This window comes from Schistocerca nitens, chromosome 5 (genome assembly GCF_023898315.1).
Source record: "Schistocerca nitens isolate TAMUIC-IGC-003100 chromosome 5, iqSchNite1.1, whole genome shotgun sequence".
Classification (NCBI taxonomy): domain Eukaryota; kingdom Metazoa; phylum Arthropoda; class Insecta; order Orthoptera; family Acrididae; genus Schistocerca; species Schistocerca nitens.
Window position 1 is genome coordinate 320,118,749 of NC_064618.1, and position 25,484 is coordinate 320,144,232.

At 37.2% G+C, this 25,484-nt stretch overlaps 1 protein-coding gene across 1 annotated transcript in view; it reads left to right on the forward strand.

The window, feature by feature from the left end:
* Positions 1-25,484, forward strand: part of LOC126260425 (transient receptor potential cation channel trpm) — a 198,932-nt gene that overhangs the window by 107,553 nt on the left and 65,895 nt on the right. Inside the window, exons 10-13 of the mRNA XM_049957754.1 lie at positions 594-721; positions 1,125-1,317; positions 3,974-4,163; positions 10,224-10,435. Coding sequence (XP_049813711.1) covers positions 594-721; positions 1,125-1,317; positions 3,974-4,163; positions 10,224-10,435 — 723 coding nt within the window. The remainder of the gene's footprint in view (positions 1-593; positions 722-1,124; positions 1,318-3,973; positions 4,164-10,223; positions 10,436-25,484) is intronic.

Consider the following 25,484-nt stretch of genomic DNA (forward strand, 5'->3'; position numbering starts at 1 on the left):
AATGGAAGAATGCCTGCTTAAATGACTCTGTGTGCTTCATGGCCTATACAGAAGCAGTACATGATGGATAGATGTATATTTCTAAGCTTTTCACTTGTTTCTGCTGGATAAATGCTTTGTTTACCTTAGGTGCACTGCCCAGAATATAATTCCGTCAGACAATAGTGATTTAAAAATACGCTAAAGAAGACATAATAATTGTCTGTAGGTGAACACAATGAGAGTTGCATCTAAGGACACAACATGCTGAATTTAGCATCTTGATTAATTTTTCTATGTGCTGGTTCCATTACAACATTTTAGCCACCTCGTATTTTACTGTATATCATTTAGGGTATGACCATTTCTAGGGTTACCAGATCATTATTACTGCTTTGAAATTGCATAATGTGTCCCTTCATGAGACACTAGAATGTATATTTATTATCCTACATTTATTTCTGATAAGAAGTTTGCTTTAGCTTGTATGATCTGCATCATAGAGGAAACAGTATATTATTAACTAAGTATCACCAATAAAATTACTTTTGTTATAAACAATTATGTAATTATGATTCTGTTGCTGGTACTGGTCATAAGTTATTGTTTTGCAGAAACAAGGTCCTACGAATACCTTGGGCTACATATTGCGTGATGTTCGACCTCACATTCCTCGGGGCTATGTTTACACATTACACGATATTGGATTAGTTATAAACAAATTGATGGGTGGAGCTTACAGGTGATTATTTAAGTTATACTTCTTATATAGTGAGTCATTGTAACTAACGAAATGGCTTCCTTTTGTTTATTATGTAAACCATTTTTATAAAATCATTTGCAAATAAATAGTTTGTATTAATGTGTTGTTGGAACATCATGGCTGGAATAGACTGTTGTTCTTCAAAGGCTTGTTCAAAAGCTCAGCAATATTTTCATTGTTTCTTGTGTACCTGTCGGCCACTTAATGCCTCAGCCAAAAGGTGAATGGTTATCTTTATTTTTTCCACTAAGAGTTTGTTCTATTTTGATTCTGCAAAGCCTTTCTTGTATTACTAATTTTTGAATACGCTTGTACAATTTGATGTCCTACTTTAGTAAATGATTCAGTATAATTGTGTGTAATTCATTTGTCTTTCTTTAAGGTCTTACTACACTAGAAGAAAATTTCGCTTGATATATGCAAAAGTTATGAAGAAGTCACCACATGTGCACAGAAACAGTGCTTCATTCATACGTTATTATGGAAACACAAATCTGACTCTCAGCTTGCTTGCTGAGACACTGCCAGCCACAAAAGAAACAGCCCTCTTTGATTACCCATTTAATGAACTGCTGGTAAGATTTCACTGTAATGCTATTTTCAAAATATTGTACAAAGAAGCTTCAATTGCACTGGTTAATGGTCATTCAGTTGCCTCTTATTCAGGCCATTAAGTGTCTATATACTGGCATCTGAAATAATTCTAAACTTGTTAACTATAACAATAATAATTCTAAATGAAATAATAATTCTAATGTAATTAATAAACTAAATAATAATTCCAAACTTGTTACCTCTAAACTTGTTAAGTAATAGGCTAGCTTCGCTATCCACATTCTGACAAAGAATACTATTGTTATGCAAACTGTTTCGAGGGAGCGTGGTATTCAAGGTTTCAAAATAATCAGCCATCTTGGTGTAATCAGCAATACTATAGCTTTAGACACGCATAATAAATTTGCAACTGTTCTTAATAATGCACCAAGTAACTGACCTCTGACAATTTGGTTTCATCAAAAGTCAATGAGAAATTAATTTAGCACCACAGTTACCATCTATATTCAGACAGTATGAGAAATTTCTGGGGATGTTGTAGTGCAATAAGGAACAATAGACATTGTTAGTGTATTGAAATCTGACAGAAAATGGAAACGAAATGTTTATATATGGTATTACTGTTATTTTTTCTGTCCCTGCTGCACATGTGCAACAACAGATCATCCATTCACAAGTTTTCACATTTTGTTATGTTTTCAAAGCTGCAGTGTTTAAAGTGTTCTATGTGTGGTTGGACATTCTATATAATTAATAAGTGGTTCAATAAATTAATTAATATTTTGGTAAATGAGAGTGTGCATAATGTTTAGTGTTTTGTTGTATTGTTATGCTGATCAATGCATAATATGTCAAATATTGAACCAATAACATACCTTAATAATGGGCAATGTACTTTTCTTACTGGATTTTAATACCTGAAGAACAGAAAGAGAATGACACAGTACACGCCAATTTTTCCAAAGAACTATGCTCTTCTCAGACTTTAGCCTCATGTGCAGCACATTTTTGTGCACATTCTTGCCAAATGTTTGTGGTTAAACATTGATGTGAGCTTTGTCGTTAAGCTACTCTTTCCATGGTCTGTGGAGTTTTGTTAAAAATGCCTACAGTTCCTTGTGAAAAAAGAGTTACTGCATCAGTGTCACAATGCTTAACAAAAGTAGGTACTTGTCCACAGAACAAAATACTCACTCCTGTTATTGACCAAAACTCTTATTTGGATGCCTTGAACTGTTTAAGAAATATTGGGACTGGCTGCATTACATGGGACACTGTGTATAAAAACTTATCATCAGTCATAGAAAGCAAGAGATTTTGATGGTGAAAACTGTCAGTGTGTAACGCATTAGCTAGGAAATTATACTGAAATCAGTCAAAGGCAAGGGCACCCATGCCTGGAAGTAAGGGTTCCTCCCCTAGCTCCCTAGTAAAAAAAAACATAGTATAGTTAGGTCTTTCTCTTTCAAGAATATGATTTAAAAGTCAGTGTTGTGCAGGGTTTTAACAGGGCCTGATCTGGGACTTTTTTATAGCTGCTAACAAGTTGTCATTTGTCTTCCAAGATATTAAAAATACTCCATACCTCCAGGTCAAGCCACCACTCCCACTACAAACTATTTTATGGGCACCCTAGGTCAAAGGTAAAGCATTTCATCCAATGAAGGAATAGAGAACTCGGAATTTTGATTCACTAAATCCATAAAATTATAAGTAGTAATGTTTTATGAAGTTATTAATGTGATATGTTGATTCAATGTGGCATACTGTATTAGTTTTTTAAATAGAGGTCAGCTTGCATAACAATGTGCATTCCTAAAGGAAAAACTTAGATTAATGCTTCTTATAATGTAGTTACAACTTAATTAGGCAAGGGGCCATGTAATGTCGTAACTATAGATATATGTTAATTTATTTATCTGTTGACACCGAATGCATGCAAGCATGTTTGAAAGTGAATAATATTCTGTTCTATTCTATTTGAATCTTAACAGCATTATAAATGATCCATGAAACTAAGACCAATGTCTTCCTGTGTTTGGCTTATAAAACTTTCCTTCCTATCATCTTTCTCCTCCCAAAAATAAAGGAAGATATTGCAGCAGTTCACTGACACTTTCTTTTGTTTCATGAGTGCACATATATGACAACTGCACCTGGCAGTTTCATTCCTTCTCTTCATTTGCTTTTTTGCTTGTAAATAACATTTGTTCTGGTTTATTTACTATAATTTGAAGATTATATCAAAAGAAAATTCAATCAAGGAAATTAGTAAATTATGAGGCAAAGTATTCAGGAGGTGAAATGTATCATGTTGCTGACAGATACATTGAGATGCATAAAAAATTAAAAGGGACATACTACCTAGCTTCTGCAACTAGCAGTTCTTTCATTGGGAAGGAGAGAGATACTTTGGGGAAGACCTATTACAGGTGAGTCTCTCTCATCCTGGGGTCTGGGTGACCTATGTGTTCTTTTTAAACTTCTTTTTAACAAAGGAATTATTAGTTCTGAAATCTAGGCAGTGTGTTTATTGCACTTCTATATGTGTTTATAGGCATGTTTTACCTCCTAAGTACTGGCCAGCAATTCTGTTTCATAATTTATTGGATGTTGAACTTTGTTCATCAAAATTTATACTCTGTTAACGTTTGATCACTTTTCTGATTGTTTTAGACATGGGCTGTGTTAACCAAGCGACAGCAGATGGCTTTGCTCATGTGGCAGCATGGTGAAGAAGCATTAGCCAAAGCTTTAGTAGCTTGTAAACTGTACAAAGCAATGGCTCATGAGGCTGCCGAAGATGATCTGGAAACTGAAATATATGAAGAGCTCAGAAATTACGGCAAAGAATTTGAAAATATTGGTAAATTATTATTGCAGTTAATAACTACAAGTGATCTCTAGAAGCAAAGAGTACTCTTTAATTAAATGTATCAGTATATTTCTTTTGAGTAAAATTAAAATGAAGCACACTGACTTGCCACTACTTACCATCAACAAATGCACTGAAAAACAGAGAAGTAATAAATTTCAAACAATGGGAACTCCATGCAGGAATATCAGCAGTGCAGAAAAGGCAGATTGCTACTTACTGTAAAGAAGACACTTAAATAATGCTTTTGGCCACAGCCTTCATCAGCAAAAATAAAACACACACCATTCATACACACAAGCAAGCACACCTCATGCACACATAGCCACCAACTCTAGCATCTCAGGCCAGTGTGGGATGCTGGAGTTGGTGGTCAGATGTATGAGATGTGCTTGCTTGTGTGTATGAATGATGTGTGTTTCTCTTTTGCTGATGAAGGCTGTAACCGAAAGCTATATGTAACTGTCTTTTGGTAATTTTGCCTGTCTGCAAGTTAATGTGTCATCTTTGTAGCAAGTAGTAATCAGTCCTTTCCTACGTTCAAGAAATATAGTTCTAGCTTTTGGAAATGTTAGTTCCTTCCTCAGGGAGGAATGAGGTTAGGTTTGGAAAAGTTTGGAAGCAGAGGCAGCTCACTCAGACCCCAGGTTGAGAGGGACCCACCTATTGTGAGTATAAGAGGAGACAAAGATAAGGGGGGATACTTCAAAGAGTTTATAAGCCAAAGGCTTCAGTCCTGAGATGATCAGAGGATAGAGTTCTAAGTATGGATGGACTAAACTGTGACTTTCTAATATCAGTGATTTCCTTGAATACTGTTTTTTGGTAACTGTGATTTTCAGTTACAATTTGCTACAGTTTAAATTTGCAGTTTAAGAATTCATAACTTGTGTCACTCTGCAACATTAACATGCGATTTCTGGAATTTATCACCACAGATGTTACACTGTGATTAGTTACAAGCAGCAAATAAGAATTGTATCTGCTAACTAGTATTTCTGGTCAGATGAAGTGTATCAGTGCAACCAGGTTGTATGTTTTCCCATGTGAAGTTTGCAAACTGTTTATTTCAGCAGTGTGTCATTGAAGTTATTATATAGTTGGAAAGGGAAATATGCTGTCAGTGATTAATGAAAATTCCATCCTCTTCTTGTTCAAGCCATGTCATACCCCTAAATTTTCTGCATGTAGCTGCTGATGAAGACTAGGTTATTGCAACTGAAAAGAGTGGGAAGTATGGATCTTCCAGTTAAAAGTTGACAACCAGAGTAGTTTGAGTGCAATATTTGAAGAGCCATATGACTGATAAACATTTGATAAAAGTTATGTAGTGGGCTTACCCTTGCATTTTTCATAGCTTATGTATGTCATATGTATATAATACACATCAAAATACTTGTCATGCTTTTTCTGAATTTACCTTGCAGATTTACTTTTTATGATTAAAGGTGCATTAATTGTTTAAATATGGCCCATACATAACCATTAGGCCACATCTTAGGCCACTCTGTTACCCTAACCCTTATTTGGCATTCACGTTCAATGGCTTCACCAACTCTCAACCCTCAACTGAATAATCACCCGTTAATCTATCGACTTCATGAAACCATCTATATGGTTATGTAGAGTAAGATCCCAAGTTTCAAACACTGCAGTCATTCAGTCTGGTGGGCCTTCATTTGTGAGTAATTGGTGAAAAAAAATTGGAATTTTGCGTCACATTCAATAGCATTAAAGAAGTTGTGTTGCGTGGACTTGCTGTACGATGTAATGGACAGGGTGAGGGCTTCACATTCAGGAGGTTGTGGTTCAAATCTCATCAGGTGCATTAAATTCTTTTATTTTCAAATCTTTATTGAAATGTCTTTGATCATCATTTTTATTCTGGTAATTGATTTAAATGTAATTTCTTATTTCCATTCCTTTGTCACATCATTGTAATCATAATATCAAATTTTTCTTCCTATCATTCTTTTTCTATGAATATCCTTGTTCATGTGTTTGTAATTAGTTTTATGTATTAATTTTGATTTAATTTCTTTTGTTTCATCATACTGTTTTTTTCCTGTTTATTGCATTCATTACATCTATTCCTTATTTTACTTGAGTTTCATTTTACTTAGACACTTCTTTCATTTAAATTTCATCTGCATTATTGATGAAGACGTGGTTATATGTTTTAAGCTTGTGATATTGCAATTGAAAAGAGTGGGAAGTATGGACCTTCCAGTTAGAAGTTGACATCCAGAGTAGTTTTAGTGCAATATTTGAAGAGACATATGACTGTTAAAAGTTATGTAGCAGACTTGCCCTTGCATTTTTCATAGCTTATAGGAATTTAAGCTACATTTTAGATGTTTGTATGATGATTACCATGCAAAAAAATGGACATCTTGCAATAAAAAATACATTTTTCCCAAGATTGCACACCCAATATAAATTTTTATTTTGTCTTTTGTTTTTTAACCAATAAATCACAGTTTCCAAATAATTGAATATTATAAAAGATTAATATAATAAAATTCAGAAAACTTTTGAATGGAAAGAGATTGATATAAACAAAAAAATGAAAGAAATGAGAGTTCATACAGTGATTAAAATGATGTGACAAAGGGACAGAAGCAAAATATTACATTAAAACCAATTCACTGAATAAAAATAATGGTGAATGTCATTTCATAAAGATCCAAAAACAACAACAAATTTAATGCATCTGACAAGATTCAAACCCACAACCTCTTGTATAAGAAGTCATTATGCCACTCATTAGACCACACAACCAGTCTATGTAAATGAATGCTATTGAGCATCATGCAAAATTCTGAAATTTCTTTCATCAATTACTTGCAAGTGAGGGCCTATCATGGTGAAGGTGTGCAGTGTGTGATACCTGGGGCCATAACCTACATCACTATATTTTTCTTTTCTTTTTTTCAAAAAGTTAATCCCACCAGTGGGGACCTCCCCTTATCAGAGAAAATTAGTTTCTTGGTTCATTTCTTTGACCACACGGTTGTACATTCAAAGCATGAGATCAAAGCTTTAGAATAAAGTACAAATGTCACCCAACAGATGGCACAGGACACTGAATGTTAAATGCAAATTTTAGTTGCTATTAGCTGCTTGTGATTTCTGGTTGTGACTGAAATTGCAGCCAAACACTGTAAAGTTCGTGAAAACTCTGACCTCTCAAACACTGTGATTTGTAACAGATACCTGACCTTTTTCCCACCCCTAGTGAGAATTAAAGATGGATTGAGAGGAAGGGAAATGAGAAGTGGAGGAATAGCACAATTAAGAAGTGAGAGATTCAGGTGGAGGGAGGACATGAAGGTAAAAATAAAAGGAAAATGTTCAATTGAGTAAATAATGAAAAACTACCATTGACATTAGGTAAATAAATGTGGAGGGCAGTTGTTAATGGAGGTTTAAGTCCAAGACCAGAAATAAATATGGAGAGGGGTTGTTGATGGAGAGAATGTCGAAGAGGTTAGCAGGATGTGAGAATATGTTGGAGAGCAAGTTTCCATCTCTGGAAATCAGGGAAACTACTATTGGGTGGAAGGATCCAAATGGACTGTGCAGTGTAGTAGGCACTTCAGTTCCTTTATTAACAGAGATGATGTCCAAGAGGGTGGCAGGATGTGAGAATATGTTGGAGAGCATGTTTCCTTCTCTGAAAATCAGGGAAACTAGCACTGGGTGGAAGGATTCATATGGCCTGTGTGGTGTAGAAGGCACTTGGTCCCTTGAATCAAGCTGTAGAGCATGCTTAGCAATTGGTTACTGGGTGTCCCCAAAGCAGATAGACCCGTGTGAATTCATGGATTCAGCCAATTTTGTGGTGGTCATTCATATATCATAAGCTGCATAGTAAATGTGTGTTATTTGGCAAACAGCATGTTTGGTTTCACATGCTGATCTGCCTTTAACATTGTAGGTTTTATCAGGGATGGGGCTGGAGTAAGAGGTAGTAGGTGGATGCATGGGGCAGGTTTTACAGCAGGGATGATTGCAGGTGCAGGCAAGAACCATGCAGTAGGAATTGTAAGTTTACAGTTTTCATTACTTGATTATTATGTTCTGTCAAGTCACAGCCAGTATGTGCATTTAGTTTTCAGATGCTCTGCTTTATATTCAGTCCCTGAAATCATTTTGATTGACTTTTTGATAACATTAACATAAGAGGATAGTTCAAGGATTTAATTTAAAAATCTAAGACTAATGCAACTTCATAAGAACCTATCATTGTCCTGTAAGAGAAATAAGAATCCAAAATTATGATGACAGTGAATGCATAGCACAATAAACAAGAATAGCAGAAAACAGTCCTTCTGTTGTCCTGGAAATTCAAAAACATTAAGAATTTGAAAAAGGCTGGCAGCACAGTTAGTAAAGAAATATTGTCAAAAGCACCTGTGTATGACTTAATACATCAGTTGATCAATATTTAAGACATATGAAAAACATAGGCATGCCTGTGGAATTTCGGGCATTCCAGTGAATATGGACATTGTCAAAAATTTATCTATGTGAACCATCAACTAACATTGTGTAACATTCCAATGTAGATGAAAATCAGTGTCGGTAATGCTGAGATACTCATTATGGAAATAAGTTATGTTGCTTCACGAAGTATGTGTCAGACTGCTGCCCTGCAAGTTCATGTTTGAACAGAGGGCTATGCAGACGATAGTCCACAAATGATTTTTAATTGATTGCCGCCCGAGATATTTTCATTCTTTCACTTAAGATAAAACATATGTAAGACTAAACAGGGAAACATGGGGGAGGCAATGAGGAATATTTCCTACCACCCAAAATTGCAGACTGTGGATGCCTTTTAGGAAGGTACCACGGACAATCTTTTGGCAATGGAAGACTTCATAAACATGGATCTTTTGGAGGAAAGTACCATAGCTAATCAAAACAATTGTTCCAGATGGCTCAAGGGGGCTGCAGTGAATACCATTTGCAAGAAAATACTTGAAATATTGTGTGGGAAGGTGATACTTCTCCACAAGCAACAACACTCATCCTAGCTCAGCTAACAGGAATGTAAAAAAACTGGCAGTATTGCACTGTGGGCCCTTGACCCATTTTACTTAGTCTGGGCTTATCTCCAGTGACTACCACTTGTCTGGACCATGTAAATAGCACCTTGGATTTAATACTTCATGATGTGGAACCAGCAGGATCAGGACTGAAATCTCCATTCAGCCATAAGTTTTCCATAATTTCCTTAAATGAAAATGACAGTTCATTTCCTTCCAACATCCTTGTCCAAACCAAGCTTGTACTTCATCTATAATCTTTATTTTCTACACTAAAGTTATTTAACTTTCACAAGAAAAGCAGGACCAAACCTTTAAAAAATTATGCAGTTCGGTAAATGGAACTATCCATTTGTGTCTTAAATTCACAGATCAAAGCCTTGAGCAACTTTAAACCTTTTATGCTTAGCTAAAGTGATTACAGTGACAAAAGTGAAAGTCAAGAGATACACAAAAAGGTTCTGACACACAGAAATAAAGTTAAAAAGTGTCATATAGTTTTTGTTTAGTGTATAGTTGTGGGTCCCACAAATTTCTTAGGGAAGTATTTGATGTTTCTGTGAAACCTTATTTTGTTTCCTTAGATTTGGTGTATCCCATTCATTTGTCTTTTTTAATAAATCTTAAGAGGACGCCAGTGAAGGGTTCTGGTTTTCATAATTGAGTCTCTGTGAAACAGTGAGCACAGACCAGTAATTAACTTACGGACTTGCTGCTTACATGATCTTTTGCCACCAGCTGAGTTTATAAATCTGTTGCCACAACACAAATCTTTGAAAACATATTCATATTTTTTAATTCTTATTCCATCATCCTATTTTATTGAGGAAATGTATCATATGATCCAATCTTCTCATTAATAAGTACCAGTACTACTGATGGCCAAAAAAAATTAGTAAATAATTTTAATCTATACTATACTTCACTTCAAAATCTTGCACTAATGTATTATCACTGGTAGCTGTACTATCATATTAAATCACTTAAATATTTTCAGCTTTGGAGTTACTGGACTATTGTTATCGCCAAGATGATGACCAGACACAACAATTGTTGACTTGTGAACTACAGAACTGGAGTGGGCAGACATGTCTCAGCCTGGCAGTAGCAGCAAATCATCGAGCACTCCTAGCCCATCCCTGTAGCCAAATAATCCTTGCTGACCTGTGGATGGGTGGGTTACGTACACGGAAAAATACAAATTTAAAGGTAATTATTCAACTTCACAATGTGTTTTTTTTTAATGATTCGCCTATTTGAGGAAAGCAAAAAGCATAAAACAGTTTTACTTTATTTTTAATAGTGATCTGGATAAGTGATAACACAGCCATGTAATGGATAGAGTTATAAAGCCAACAGCTTTTGATATGGGAGAGGGGGAGCTGCTGTGTGTACATGGAGTTATTAATGAATTAATTTTAAATTGCCTGGTTCTTTGAAGTGAAGCATGCACTGTTAAATATTTTATGAGAGTAGTAATTTGTCTTTGCCAGAGACATAAAATTTTTAACATAGCACCGTACAGAAGTATTACTTTCTTCCCTAATCTTCATCTTATTCTTCAGGTTAGTACTTATTTAACATTTATGTCTTCTATGGTTTAATTATTTGACCTGTTATAGTACATTACTTATTGTATATAGGAATGGGGAACTGAGAGTAGGTAATTTCTGTTAATAAATGAACATAAATAAATTCAATACTGCTTCACAAGTAAAACCACAGATGGTAATTGTGTACATAGCGTGTTAGGCTTCTTAGACTTCTGAGTTTCTTCTTTTCCAAACCAGTAACACATGACAATACATCTGCTTCATTTGTGGGGAAAGCGAGATCTAAATTTATCAATTCAATAAATGCAGAGATAAAGATGAACTGCTCTTTCTTGTGATTTTACACTGCTTGGCTATATGTATATATACAGGGTGTTTCAAAAATGACCGGTATATTTGAAACGGCAATAAAAACTAGACGAGCAGCGATAGAAATACACCGTTTGTTGCAATATGCTTGGGACAACAGTACATTTTCAGGCAGACAAACTTTCGAAATTACAGTAGTTACAATTTTCAACAACAGATGGCGCTGCGGTCTGGGAAACTCTGTAGTATGATATTTTCCACATATCCACCATGCGTAGCAATAATATGGCGTAGTCTCTGAATGAAATTACCCGAAACCTTTGACAACATGTCTGGCGGAATGGCTTCACATGCAGATGAGATGTACTGCTTCAGCTGTTCAATTGTTTCTGGATTCTGGCGCTACACCTGGTCTTTCAAGTGTCCCCACAGAAAGAAGTCACAGGGGTTCATGTCTGGCGAATAGGGAGGCCAATCCACGCTGCCTCCTGTATGTTTCGGATAGCCCAAAGCAATCACACGATCATCGAAATATTCATTCAGGAAATTAAAGACGTCGGCCGTGCGATGTGGCCGGGCACCATCTTGCATAAACCACGAGGTGTTCGCAGTGTCGTCTAAGGCAGTTTGTACCGCCACAAATTCACGAAGAATGTCCAGATAGCGTGATGCAGTAATCGTTTCGGATCTGAAAAATGGGCCAATGATTCCTTTGGAAGAAATGGCGGCCCGGACCAGTACTTTTTGAGGATGCAGGGACGATGGGACTGCAACATGGGGCTTTTCGGTTCCCCATATGCACCAGTTCTGTTTATTGACGAAGCCGTCCAGGTAAAAATAAGCTTCGTCAGTAAACCAAATGCTGCCCACATGTATATCGCCGTCATCAATCCTGTGCACTATATCGTTAGCGAATGTCTCTCGTGCAGCAATGGTAGCGGCGCTGAGGGGTTGCCGCATTTGAATTTTGTATGGATAGAGGTTTAAACTCTGGCGCATGAGACAATACGTGGACGTTGGCGTCATTTGGACCGCAGCTGCAACACGGCGAACGGAAACCTGAGGCCGCTGTTGGATCACCTGCTGCACTAGCTGCGCGTTGCCCTCTGTGGTTGCCGTACGCGGTCACCCTACCTTTCCAGCACGTTCATCCGTCACGTTCCCAGTCCGTTGAAATTTTTCAAACAGATCCTTTATTGTATCTCTTTTCGGTCCTTTGGTTACATTAAACCTCCGTTGAAAACTTCGTCTTGTTGCAACAACACTGTGTTCTAGGCGGTGGAATTCCAACACCAGAAAAATCCTCTGTTCTAAGGAATAAACGATGTTGTCTACAGCACACTTGCACGTTGTGAACAGCACACGCTTACAGCAGAAAGACGACGTACAGAATGGCGCACCCACAGACTGCGTTGTCTTCTATATCTTTCACATCACTTGCAGCGCCATTTGTTGTTGAAAATTGTAACTACTATAATTTCGAAAGTTTGCCCACCTGAAAATGTACTGTTGTCCCAAGCATATTGTAACAAACGGTGTATTTCTATCGCTGCTTGTTTAGTTTTTATTGCCGTTTCAAATATACTGGTCATTTTTGAAACACCCTGTATCTTATGATAAGTTACCCATTGTTAACTTGAAACTCACAAGATAATGGTCCCAGTCCAATTTGTTGAAACCTATATGAGGAACTCTTCAAACTTACACTGAAATATTTTACACAGCGAGACTACACTGAAAAAAAACATGCGCCATTAAAATTTGAACTGATAGTACACACAGCAAGTGTCTTAAAAAAAGGTTTTAAAGTTATGCATTTTTTCCCCACAAACTACTGATTATAACAGCTATTTGAACAGTGCTTCCTGCCTAACACATGAGTTGGTGAATGAGCAGAAGACACCATGACACTCATGATAAGAGAGAGTAGCACTATACAGCACTAAACACCAGAGTGCATACATATGAATTTCATCATATCTAAACCAAGAAACCAGCAAAAGCAATGAATTACTTTCTGCAGCTGCTAAGAAGATGTTTCAAATTAAATATTGAAAATTATTCTTTCCCATATTTTGTCTTGTTGATTTATAAACCATAGACTTTTCCAGGGCACATCTCACACATACAAGACAGCACACCCAGCCCCAGCAAAATGAGAGTACTGTTTTAATCAACTAATTTAAAATTTAATCACAGATTCAGACAGAATGGGAAATTATCTGTTCAATAACTGTAATTGTGGTTCAGTTGCAAATTTAATATGCTCATTTCCCCTTGCATTATCAATGTTTGTTGAGATTCTAGACCCATATATGTGTTGCAAAAGTATAGGACCATCAATGAATGAGGTGAGGATAAATTTGTTGTATCTGTAAATTTTGTCTATCTTATTTCTCCCACACAAACTGTTTAGTTACGTATGGTGTAGCCTACTATAGCAATAAAATGTTTTGTTTGTCCTCTGTGAATATTGTAACTCATAACATAACAAAACATGATATGACATCTCCAGAAAGTCCTAGTTAGTATGGTAAATACCATAATGAGCAAGATCAAATTGAGGATGATCACCGGGAGATGAACGCATAAGTAAAAAGCATGTCACAGGATGCACTGGGAGATGCCTGCAGAGCCATCATGCACAGTCGCTCAGCAGCAGTATCTCCCCCTGATGGTCACATCTCACAATATTGGATGCAGAGTGACTGTTGCATTCTATATGCTAGTCAAGCACTGATGCCAGACATCTAGGTGATAGCCCAGTGGGTTACCACATCACTTCTTCCATGGAGAAGCCGCAAGCTGCATCCCAGCAGGTAGACCCACATAAGGCCAGGTCCCCAGGCAGCACTCTGAGTCAGACGACATCTTTGGAAGAGTTGGACAACCCCTCCAGTTGTACCAACTCCTGGTATCCACAGTGGAGACACACTGCCAGAAGGTCCACAACAGGCAGTGCAGTCGGAGTCTTGGTGGCTCTGATACTTGTAGCAGAGGCCATTCCATATCCACACTGAGTACTGGCATGAAAGGGAGATGCATTGGTGGACTACCACAGCCTGATTTTTTTCTGACATCCAGTCCATCTTGGGTCACCTATAAACAGAGGGAGATGAGGGCATGGATGGGATTGGCAAACAGGACTTAGAACCAGAGGGAAGGAACAGCTGGGAGCAGGAGGGGAGAGAGTAGAAGGTCCAGCTGAAGAGAAATGAAAAATGATGTTGCCACAATGTGTGTCCACCAGAGGGTCCAGAGGTGGCAGTGGCTGGGTACCCTACCAGAGACGGACCTGATTTTTATAGTGCATCACCATCCAGTTCCCCATGGCCAGAGTGAGTATGCTGTGTTCCTGCTACAGTTGGACAACCATTGGAATTCACTTGCTCTGGTGTCCAAAACCCCATGCCCACATGCGAGTACCCAGCCACAAGCATGGATACAACACTGCAGGTGTCCCACAGATATTGACAGCATGAGATGGAGGAGCATGTGGGGATGACAGCCATGGAGTAGTGCTACCAGACTCTTCTCCCCTATCGGCACCGAACTGTAAGACCAAAAAAGTTTTAGTGCCTCATCTGTAGGAGTGTGAGCAATGAAAGAAGTGAAATCATTTCAAATGGTAATAGCAAATACACTGTTCAAAAATCACAATAGGAGGATTTATACTTGGAAACATCTTGGAGACATAGGAAGATTTCAATTGGGTTACCTCATGGTGCGACAGATATTATAGAAGCAGATAGTTGATTGTAATGTGTACCCAGGAGCACACACTGAGACGCCAAACTCATGGGATACCTCCTAATATTGTGTTGGACCACCCTTTGCCTGGAATAATGCAGCAACTTGACATGTCATGGACTCAACAAATCATTGGAAGTCCCCTCCAGAAATATTGATCCATGCTGCATTTACAACCATCCATGATTATGAGTGTTGCTAGTGCAGTATTTTGTACATGAACTGACCTCTCAATTATGTCCCACAGATGTTCAAAGGAATTCATGTGCATCAGATGATATGGATGGCAAAATCATTCACTCAAGTCATCCAGAATGTTCTTTAAAGCAATAGAGAAAAGTTGTGGCACAGTGAAATGGCAAATTACCATCCATAAAAATATCATCATTGATTGGGAACATGAAGTCCATGAATGGCTGAAAATGGTCTCCAAGTAGCTGAACATAACTGTTTCCAGACAGTGGTCAGTTCAGCTGGACTGAGGCCCCAGTCCTTTTCCATTTAAACTCAGCCCACACTATTATGGAGCCACCTTTGGCCTTGTTGATAACTTGAGTCCATGGCTTTGTGTGGTCAGTGGCACATTTGATGGCTATTATCAGCTCTTACCATCTGAAATCAGGACTCATCTTACCAGGCCATGGCTTTCCAGTCATATAGGGTCCAACTGATATGGTTATGAGCCCAGGAGAGGCACTGAAGATGATATCATGCTGTTAGCAAAGGCACTCATGTCGGTTGTTTACTGCCATAGCCCATTAAAACCAAATGTCATTGCACTGTCATAATGGATATGTACATCATATGTCACACATTGATTTCTATGGTTGTTTCACATTGTGTTGCTTGTCAATTAGCACTGACAACTCTATGCAAACGCCTATGGTCTTGGTCATTAAGGGAAGGCCATAGGCCACTGCTTTGTCCGTGGTGAGAGGTAATGTCTGAAATTTTGTATTCTCAGCACACTCCTTGCACTGTGGATCTCGCAATATTGAATTCCCTCTTGATTTCTGAAACTGAATGTCCCAGATATCTACCTCCAACTATCATTCAAAGTTCAGAGTCTCTTAATGCCTGTAATACAGCCATAATCATGTCGGAAATCTTTTCACATGAATCATGTAAGTACAAATGACAGCTCCACCAATGCACTGCCCTTTTATACCTTTTGTACACAATACTATATCACCATCTGTGTATGTGCATATCACTATGCCATGACTTTTTTTCCAATCACAGTACCTGCTGTTGATATTAATGCCCTCTTTACCTCACTGCCCACAAGTTAACATTCAGTACTCAGTTCTATCTGGGATTTTGTTTTCCAGCATTCTTAGTTGTGCATTAACAGTGATACAAAGGAATACCATGGATAGGTTCACTGACGAAGAGTTGGTCAATGTGCACTTCATGCGTGGGAGTTCAGAATGCACTGGGAGAGCATACAATGATGCTACACTGTTCCACCGACAGTAACCATATCACGGTACCTTTGCAACTGTACACAGGAAATGGGAGCCTTACATGATAGAATGGAAGATACTGACTTTGGGAGATATGCTAGAACACCTGACATGGAAGAGAATCTGTTATGTGTGATTGGTGACAATCGTGCCTCTAGTAGTCAGTGCATTACACAAACTCTTAACACAGCTCCGTCAGTTGTTCGGAAGTCGTACATGAACAACTACTACTACACATGTATCATCCATAGAAGGTGCAATCATTGCAGACAGCAAACTTCCCGTTTTGAGTGGGGCTTGCAAAATTGATTCCTACGGCAATGTACAAAAAACTCCAATTTTCTTGCTTTCATGTTGTTTACAGATGAGACCATGTTTACAACAGAGGGCATGTTTCACAGTAGGAATAGCCATGTATGGTATGATAAAAGTCTACATGCACTAATGTGTTGATCTTATCAACAGATGTTTGCTGTGAATGTATGCACTGGTATTGTTGATGATTTTGTGATTGGACTTTACCTGACACACTGAATGGAGTAATGTTCCTTCAGTATGTCATTCCACAGTTCCTAGAAGATAGGCCACTGAGAATTCATATGCTTATGTGGTTTCAACATGACAAGGTGTTGGCACACTTTGTACTTGATGTCAGGTACCACATTGGAGCATAGTTTGGAGGTGACTGGATTAGTCACAGTGGTCCTGCTCCTAAAGTTTATGAGACTTGGATTACCACAGCTGTGGAAGTCGTACACCAGACTCCTGAAATTCTTGAGCATGTAATAATGTACACTCTGTTGTTATCATGGTGGTTTTAAATTTGAACAGTGCCTGTACAGGAAGAGTTCTGCATTTGTTACATGCTGTACTGTATACTGACAGAAGAAACTGAACACACTGTAACAAAAGTGTACATGTTCATTGTCTGAGGGTTGTTGCTTTACATTGTATTGCATGTTGTGGATTTTGGTTATTGCGTATATACAGGATTCTTCACTGTTGTGAAGGTATTTTCACAGAAACAAAAGGTTATTGCAGTAAAGAACCAGATACAGTGTACTAATATTATTACTCTGTAATGAGCCTCTGGAAAAAGTGGGACTCTTATACCAAAATACTCAGAAGGCAGTGATCTATTTAATTGGCTCAGTTTTGGCCTTACTTCTGTTTTCGTAGAATTCTACTATTTGTTTTGCCAACCTAGGGGGTGCCATTCTTTTAATGTGCCCATAAAATTTAAGTCTTCATTTTCTCATGTCATGTACATCTGTGTATTCCTGTATTTCCTTACTACTTCTCAGCCTATAAATTTCTCCATCGGTAATTTTGGGTCCTAATATTTTCTTAATAATCTTTCTTTTGAATTTCTTCAGTATCCCTCTTTGTATTTGAAATTAAAGTTTCTGCTCCACAAAGACATTCGTGTGTGATTACAGTGCTGTAATGCTTAAGTTTACTGAATTTAGAAAGTGATTTTTTTATTATAAATATTTTATGTTATCTGAATGCAGTTGCTTTTTTTTTATTTTTTTACAGCAAACTTCATTTGAAGCTTTTTCCAGAAAGTTTTCTTGTATGATTTCCCTGAAGTATTTAAACTGAAAAACCCTTTTTATTTCTCCATACTTTGTGTTCAAAAACTTTGGTGCTTGTTTGTTTCATGTCATATATTCCATTTTTTCAAATGATATTTGCAGTCCTACTTCTTCCATAACTTATTTAAGAATTTCAGTTTGTTTTGGAGTTGTGGTAATATCCCTAGTTAAAATTGCCAGACCATTGCAAAGGCAATGAAATCTACTCTAATATCACTTTTACATAGCTTGATTGATTGATCTATACTTTGACTCAACTTTTACACTCACCATTCTGAAATTACCTTTTCCGAAACACAGTTAAATAGTAATGGGGAGAGTCCACCTCCCTGTCTAACACCAGCATTTATATCAAGTGATGGAGAAATTTCTCCCACGAATTTAACTTTAGAGCTAGGGTCAGTCAAAGTTTCCTTAATCAGTCTTAGATTTTATTATCTAGCTCTTGTTATTTTAAAATTTAGAAAAGAGATTCATGCTCAACTGAGGTGTAGACCTTTTTAAAATCCACAAATGTACATACAATATTGTTACTAGAAATCCTAAGGATTAGTTTTAAGTTAATTATTTTGTTCCAAACGGGGTCTGTTTGGCCTAAAGCCTGCTTGGTATTCACCAGTTTTAGGTTCTAACTGTCCTTGGACTCTGTCAAGTTAACATTGCGAGAGAATTTTATATGTGGCTGTGAGAAGAGAGATTCCTCAGTAATTATTAACATTGGTTCTGTCCCTTTTTTATGTAATGCATGAATTAGGGCAGTTTTCCAGTCATCGGGTATTTTCTCAGATTGCCAGATATGTCCTATTAGTTGAGTGACCTCTTTTATAGTATTAGTGGCAGGTGATTTTAGTAGTTCTGCAATTATACCATCTTCTCCAGATGCTTTACTTTTTTTCAAGTTTCTTAATTCGTTTAGTTATTTTGATTTTGTCAGGTTCTTTAGTTTTAGGGTTTGTGTTTTTAGTTTGCTGTGGTTGGAATTATTTGCTGGTTCTGGAAGTTTAGCAGTTTTTCAAAATAATTAGCAAGTACCTTACAATTTTCCTGGTTGTTAAGAGCCAAACTGTCATTTTCATTTTTAAAGCAAAGACTTTGAGTTTGGTAACCAGTTAGTTTTGTTTTGAATGTTTTATAAAAGTTTCTTGTACTGTTCTTTTCGAAATCTTTTTCAATTTCTAAAAGTTGGGCATTTTTGTAGTTTCTTCTGATCTGTCAGATTAATTTAGATGTTTCTTTTCTTACAGTTATAAAGGTGTTGTACATATTTTCAGTTTTGTTACTATTCCAAGTTTTGAACACCTCATGCCTAGACTTAACTGCTGTTTCACAGTCCGCACTCCATGAAAGGTGTTTTTGTTTCTTTTGAAGCAGAATTAAATTTTGAGCTGTTTTGATGAACTTCATTTCTTTTAGGATTTGCCAATTGTTGGACCATTTTTTGTCAAGTTTGCTTGTTAGAGTTTGGGTTATTTTAACAGTGTCAAATTTTGGGATAACATTTTTTTGTTATGAACAGTTTTTGAAGTTTTACTTTTATTCATGTTGAATAATGGTCAGAATCAACATAAGCTCTTTTCCTAACTTGGGCATTTACAATTTCTTTGTAGTTAGGGTATGAAATTGCTACATGATCGATTTGACATTCTCCAATAAATGTATTGGTTCCTGCGAAATTTTTTGTTTAGAAGAGTTCTTTTCACAATGTGTTGACATGATTTTAAGGATTTTAAGGTTGAAATTTTTACACATTTCAACAAGTCTTTATCCTTTTTTTCCATCTATGCATGAAATCTACCAGCTATTTTCTTATATTTTTTTCACTTTACCTAATTGAGCACTAAAATCACCCATTAAAATTTAAAAATGGTTTGAGGGAATTTTCGAGATGATGCTTTCCAATGTTTCCCAGGCTTCATTAACTTCTTCAGGTTTTTTACAATTACCCTCATTGAGTGGCATTTAGGCATTAATTAAAGTGTATACTTTATTTGCACATTTAAGAGAAATTGTCATTAGTCTATTATTAATGGAGTTCACCACAGTTATTGAATTTAAAATATTTTTGGAGACTGGAAAAGTAACTGCCAGATGTATTGTGTTATTAAGTATTGTTTTTGTCAGTTTTACTTTTAAAATGATGATAACTTCTGAAATCTATGGTGTTATTGTCCATCATTCATGCTTCCTGAAGTGCCAAAATTTGAATCTTTTGTTCTTTTAATGTATCTCCCAATTTATGAAATTAACTTGGTTGCAAGTGTTTGTATGTTAAGTGTTGCACAAAATGTGTTTGTTCTGATTTTAAGTTGGCCAGAGGATTCCAACTTCCTCTGTTGCATTACACTGTATTTTAACCTGGCCATCCCAGAATCTGAAAGACTAGTTGCGCCAGTAATACTGGTGGTGGATTGAACACCTGGGGTAATACTGTGATTATCAAAATGCTTCATGTTGATTGTAGCTGGAATCAGGCAAGGTTGAGTAGACTCATTGAGAGAACTCACGGGGTTAGGACTGGAAGGGTTAGTTCCAGAATATAAATTTCTGCCGCACTGCTGGTGAACAGACACTGACCACTTTGCTGCTTGCTACAAGACAGATGCAAAGTGGATTTGGTTTTGTTTTGCCTTGGTCTGGAAATGCTTACCCTGTGTTCGCAGCTGCCCGCCATATCTGATGGAACATTCACTATCCACCACCTGTGACTCATCAATACCCTAGACAAGGATGGCTTCTTAGATTTTTAGTTACAAAGTCTTGAACCTTGGAGATAGACCTATAATAACAAAAAAAATTACATTGGTAGAATGCAGCCGTTCAAATTTTACTGACACTGATCCTAAGTCTGAATAACTTTCTCTTCCAATATTAGAGTAATTGTCACAGAAGTGAAGCTATCTTAAAACATAGAATGATATAGAGACATAATTGCATTGAAAATTAGTGTGTTCAGAAGCAGATAATTGATTTACAGTGTTTTGATCCTTACCATGAAAAGCCAAACAGCAATGAAGTTATAACATTTGCCAAATACCATATGTTTTCTCTTTGACAACTGAGAATCCACAGATTTTTGCACTTTTGCTTGGTGCTTGAATACATTTTGTGGTTGGATTCACAGTAAATACCATAAGCTCTTCTTATGCAAGTGTAATTATAGATAGATGGTGCTCCGTGAGATGAGAAAATAGATGAGAATTACTTTTTTCAGTGAGAAATTATGACATCTCCCTTACTTTATGAATGCATATGATTTATTTACCAGTGCATTAATATAATTACTTATATATTTGCACCTGGAGTGGACGTAAGTAAGGGCAATGCATAACAAAGTGTTTTTGTTGTACTTATCTTGTAATTTGCATGAGTCAGGTAGCTGGTGATTCCTTCTCATTAAAACTCCAGGTCATACAGTTTGTGGAGGTTTATTTGTTGATGATAACATTTTTCCAAAGTCACTGCAGAATACATCGAACTTCACATATAGTCTCTTTGACAATCCAACAACTGACAGACTGACTCACTGACTGAAAAGACTTGACTATAAAGTGAGCCCCTAGGCGAACTGATACTGCATTGCCGCATTTGCTTATATATATTCCAAACAATGAGTGTTAATTACTTCAATTATTACACCATCATGAAATTAATAGTTACAATTAAAAGTTCCTAATATACAAAAGGTTGGCAATCAGATTACTCACAGCATAAAATATTAGTTCATTACAGGTGAGTTTTAGGTTAGATATTGTACAATTTAAGATTGAAAATTAAATACGACTTTTTCACAATAATGTGTTTCATTAATTTAATAAATAAAAATCAATTATGGATCGGAAAATATTGCTAACATTTACGTAATATATACACAAGTTGTTTAACCTCTTTAATGGCTCCTAACTTTGAAATATACATCAAAACGTAAGTAATGGAGTTAATTACATGTGCTAACAATGATCAATTAATTATTTTAGTAATGGTATTAATTCTGGTTTACAAATTTGGGTTTGAAATGACATATCACTTGAAATTATGTGAATTTAAATTTGGTTCTTGCTTTTTGATCGATTTACAATAACGTTTTCCAAACTGAACTTTTGAGATCTAATTGCAGTTAATTAACAAAAGTAATAATGATGCTAACATTTATAACTACTTCTAATCAAATGAATTACATACTGATTATTATTGTTCTGAGTAAATGTTGATGGTTCATAGTGATTATTATGTTACATATTTACATATTATTTAATTATTCATAAATTTTGTTTAAATATCATTCATAGTATTATATAGTACAATTACATAACAGGAAAAGGTGCCATAGTGGCACGATTTTTATTCTTTGTGTAACAGAAAGTACCAATACCCAGCTACAAATTCCCGGTATCCAATATTACAGTAGTAATGCTGGGAGGGGAGGGGGGGGGTTGTATGTTACATGACCCCCCCCCCCAGCCACTCATACATGCAAGTCATGTATGAGTGGGTGCACAAAAAAAATGAATAGTTATTTATTTTCTTAACTTTATTTTGTCAGTTGTTCTTTGTCCCATCCTCCGGATTGGTAGTGTAGATCACAGCCAGCATCTTGCGAACATCAGTCTATGGTATCGTCCATTGCATGGCTGCCATTTCTCTGTCATAGCTGGTTCATTAGCTGCAGTAGCACAGTCCGACATTTGTCCAAAATATTAGTTTTTCTTGTTTTGTCGCGGGTTGAGGATGTCAGGTTCGGTGTTACAGGCAGAGAATGGAATGAACGCTTTTCAGGAAGTACTCTTGTGGAAGGCATTAGGTACAATTAATGGTATAGGTATAATACATACACAGTTTATCAAACAAATAATATTAAACATGAAGTATATACACCTAACTACATGTTACAACATGCTGCAATGTATACTCCTTTCCCAAGAGCTTTGCCATCTCTTTCAGATTCTTCAGACTGAAAGTCAATCAGCTGCATCTGCTATAGGAAGAATTCATTGTTGTGTCATAGTGGTTCAGGTCTGTCACTCTGGTATTCTGTAAAAGAGTCATGACAACTATCAATACCAAAAAAAAAAAAATTTAGTTTCACTTTCACTGTGCCACTTGTAGGATTTCTTCTGTGGTGGAGTTAATATGCAGAGTCTTGTTTTTGGTAACACTGAAAAGTACTTCCTCTGTATACAAGTACAATAGGAAAACACAGAGAACAATATTTGAAATCAAAAAAATGAACAAATATTCCTTACGAAGCAATCAAACTTTGAATAGCTACTTGGAATTTGGAAAAGAAATTCAGCTGTGCATGTAAAAACATCCAAAATACATGAATAAACATCCATGCTTCTGAAAATACACGTAGCTAGTGCAAGGCAGCAGCAGAAAAGACAGATGATTTAGAAGCTGCGCAACTAGATGAAAGGAGTTCTCTGGCAGTTGTTTGGAGAAGAGGGAGAGAGACAGACAGAAAGAGAGAGAATGCCTCATAGTCTGGCCTGAGTTGGCAGAAAAATATCCACATAGATTTGCCATGAAAAGTTTATTTAAGAAGAAAAGAATACATCTATTCTGATGTGTGTTTCATATAATGTAAGAATCAAACACTTTAGAAAGACAATTTCTTCTTGAATAGAGAGTAAACAATATTGAAAAGAAAGTCCCTCCTCAGGTATTGAAATAACAGCAGTATTCATGGGAAGGCTGAAGGCTATTTCTTTTGGAAGAACAAATAAACATAATTGTGATCTAGGGCTGAAGACTTTCAGAAAGAAAACAACCACTTCCAGAAAACACCCCCAACTGGTAAATAAACAATGCACTACACAAGCAGAGGTTCAGGTCCCAATGAGCCAGTCCACAGTTAATATTTTTTGCACTTAGACACATTATGAGTTAAAGTCCCAGAATTCAGTCCAGTTTCGAAGTTCCACTAATGAGTCACTGACTCGAAACTCCAGGTCATTATGTGGTGGCTCCAAAGTGAGTTCCTGATTGAAAGAATGTGACTCCATTTAGCCCCTGGCCCAGAAAGCACACTTGAAGTGAAGCACTTATCTGACCTGAGCACTGGACTTTTTCAGCCCCAGGTGCCAGGATACAGCTGGTCGTATTAATTGTCAGGTGGACAGCATAAGGGAAAGGTCCATGGGACCAGCGAACTCTGATGGTGCTTGGGTTGCCATCTGATGATCATGTGGAATGTGGCTGACTTTGTGTATCATCTACAAGGGAGACAGTTGCCCATATTACCTGGCTGTAATGTGAGTTGCTGGCAGTGTAAGTGTAGGCTCACAATGTGGCAATGCCCACAGGAGGAGGGGAGGAGGGAAGAGGGAGGAGGAAGAGTGGTGAAAGGGTGAAAGAAGGCAGTGCATGGTCTCAGGGAGAAAGGAGTGCTGTGGACAAAGACAGAAGAGAAAAGAGAAAGTGAATAGTTAAGGTGAGGCAGGGGGGAAACAGATTAGCGGAGGTTTAGGCCAGAAGGATTGTGAGAATGCAGGATATAGTGGAAAATCAGTTCTCATCTGTATAGTTCAGAGAAACTTGTGCTGGAATTATCCAAATGATGTACATAGTTAAGCAGCACTTGTGTTGTGATACACAGCATGTTCAGCAACTGGAGGGTCAAGTTTGCAGCTGGCCACAGTTCAGTGGTGGCCTTTCATGCGAGTAGACAGTTGGTTACCTGTCACACTCACATAGAATGCTGCACCTTAATTACAGCACAACTGATATATAACATGGCTGCTGTCACACATGGCCCTGCCTTTCATAGTATAAGAAATGCCAGTGATTAACTGTGTTAGGAGGTAGTGGGTGGGTGTATGGGAATGACCCATGGGCCACAGGATTGGGAGCAGTATTGGAATAGGGATGGACAAGGATATTCGCTAGATTGGGTAGGTGTCAAAATACTATTTTTGGTGGTGAGAGTAGGATTTTGTGTAGGATATCCCTCATCACAAGGCACTATGAGAAGTAGTTGAAGCCCTGGTGATGGATGTGGTTGAGCTTTTTGAGCTTTTCAAGGCCAGGGTGACACTGGGTGATCTTAGGAGTGTTAGTCGGAGGTTGGTTAACAGGTTTAATGGTGTCAGACGAGACAGCATGGGAGATCTGTTTATGGAAGAGCTGGATATTGTCTGACAATAAAGATTGTCAGTATATTTCAACAACTCCTGGTTTACACTGTGGATGTGGTGGCCACATGTGGTGAGGCTGTAAGGAACCGACTTTTTGACATGGATCAGGTGATAGCTGTCAAAAGTGGAGGTACTGCTAGGGGCTGGTGTGCTTGACATGAACATATGTATTTACGGAGCCATTTGAGTTGTGGAGATCAACATCTAGGAAAGTGGTTCATTGTGGACCATGTGAAACAGATATGCGAGTAGGTTTAAGATTATGGAGGAAAGAGTGACTATTGTCCCTCCCATGAGTCCAGATCACAAAAAAGTCATCAATGATTTTAACCAGACAAGAGGCCATAGGTGTTGACTGGATAGAAATGATTCCCCTAGATGTCCCATAAATAAGTGACTGTACTGTTTGAATGCCAACAGCGGACTCAATACAAACTTCACACAGATGT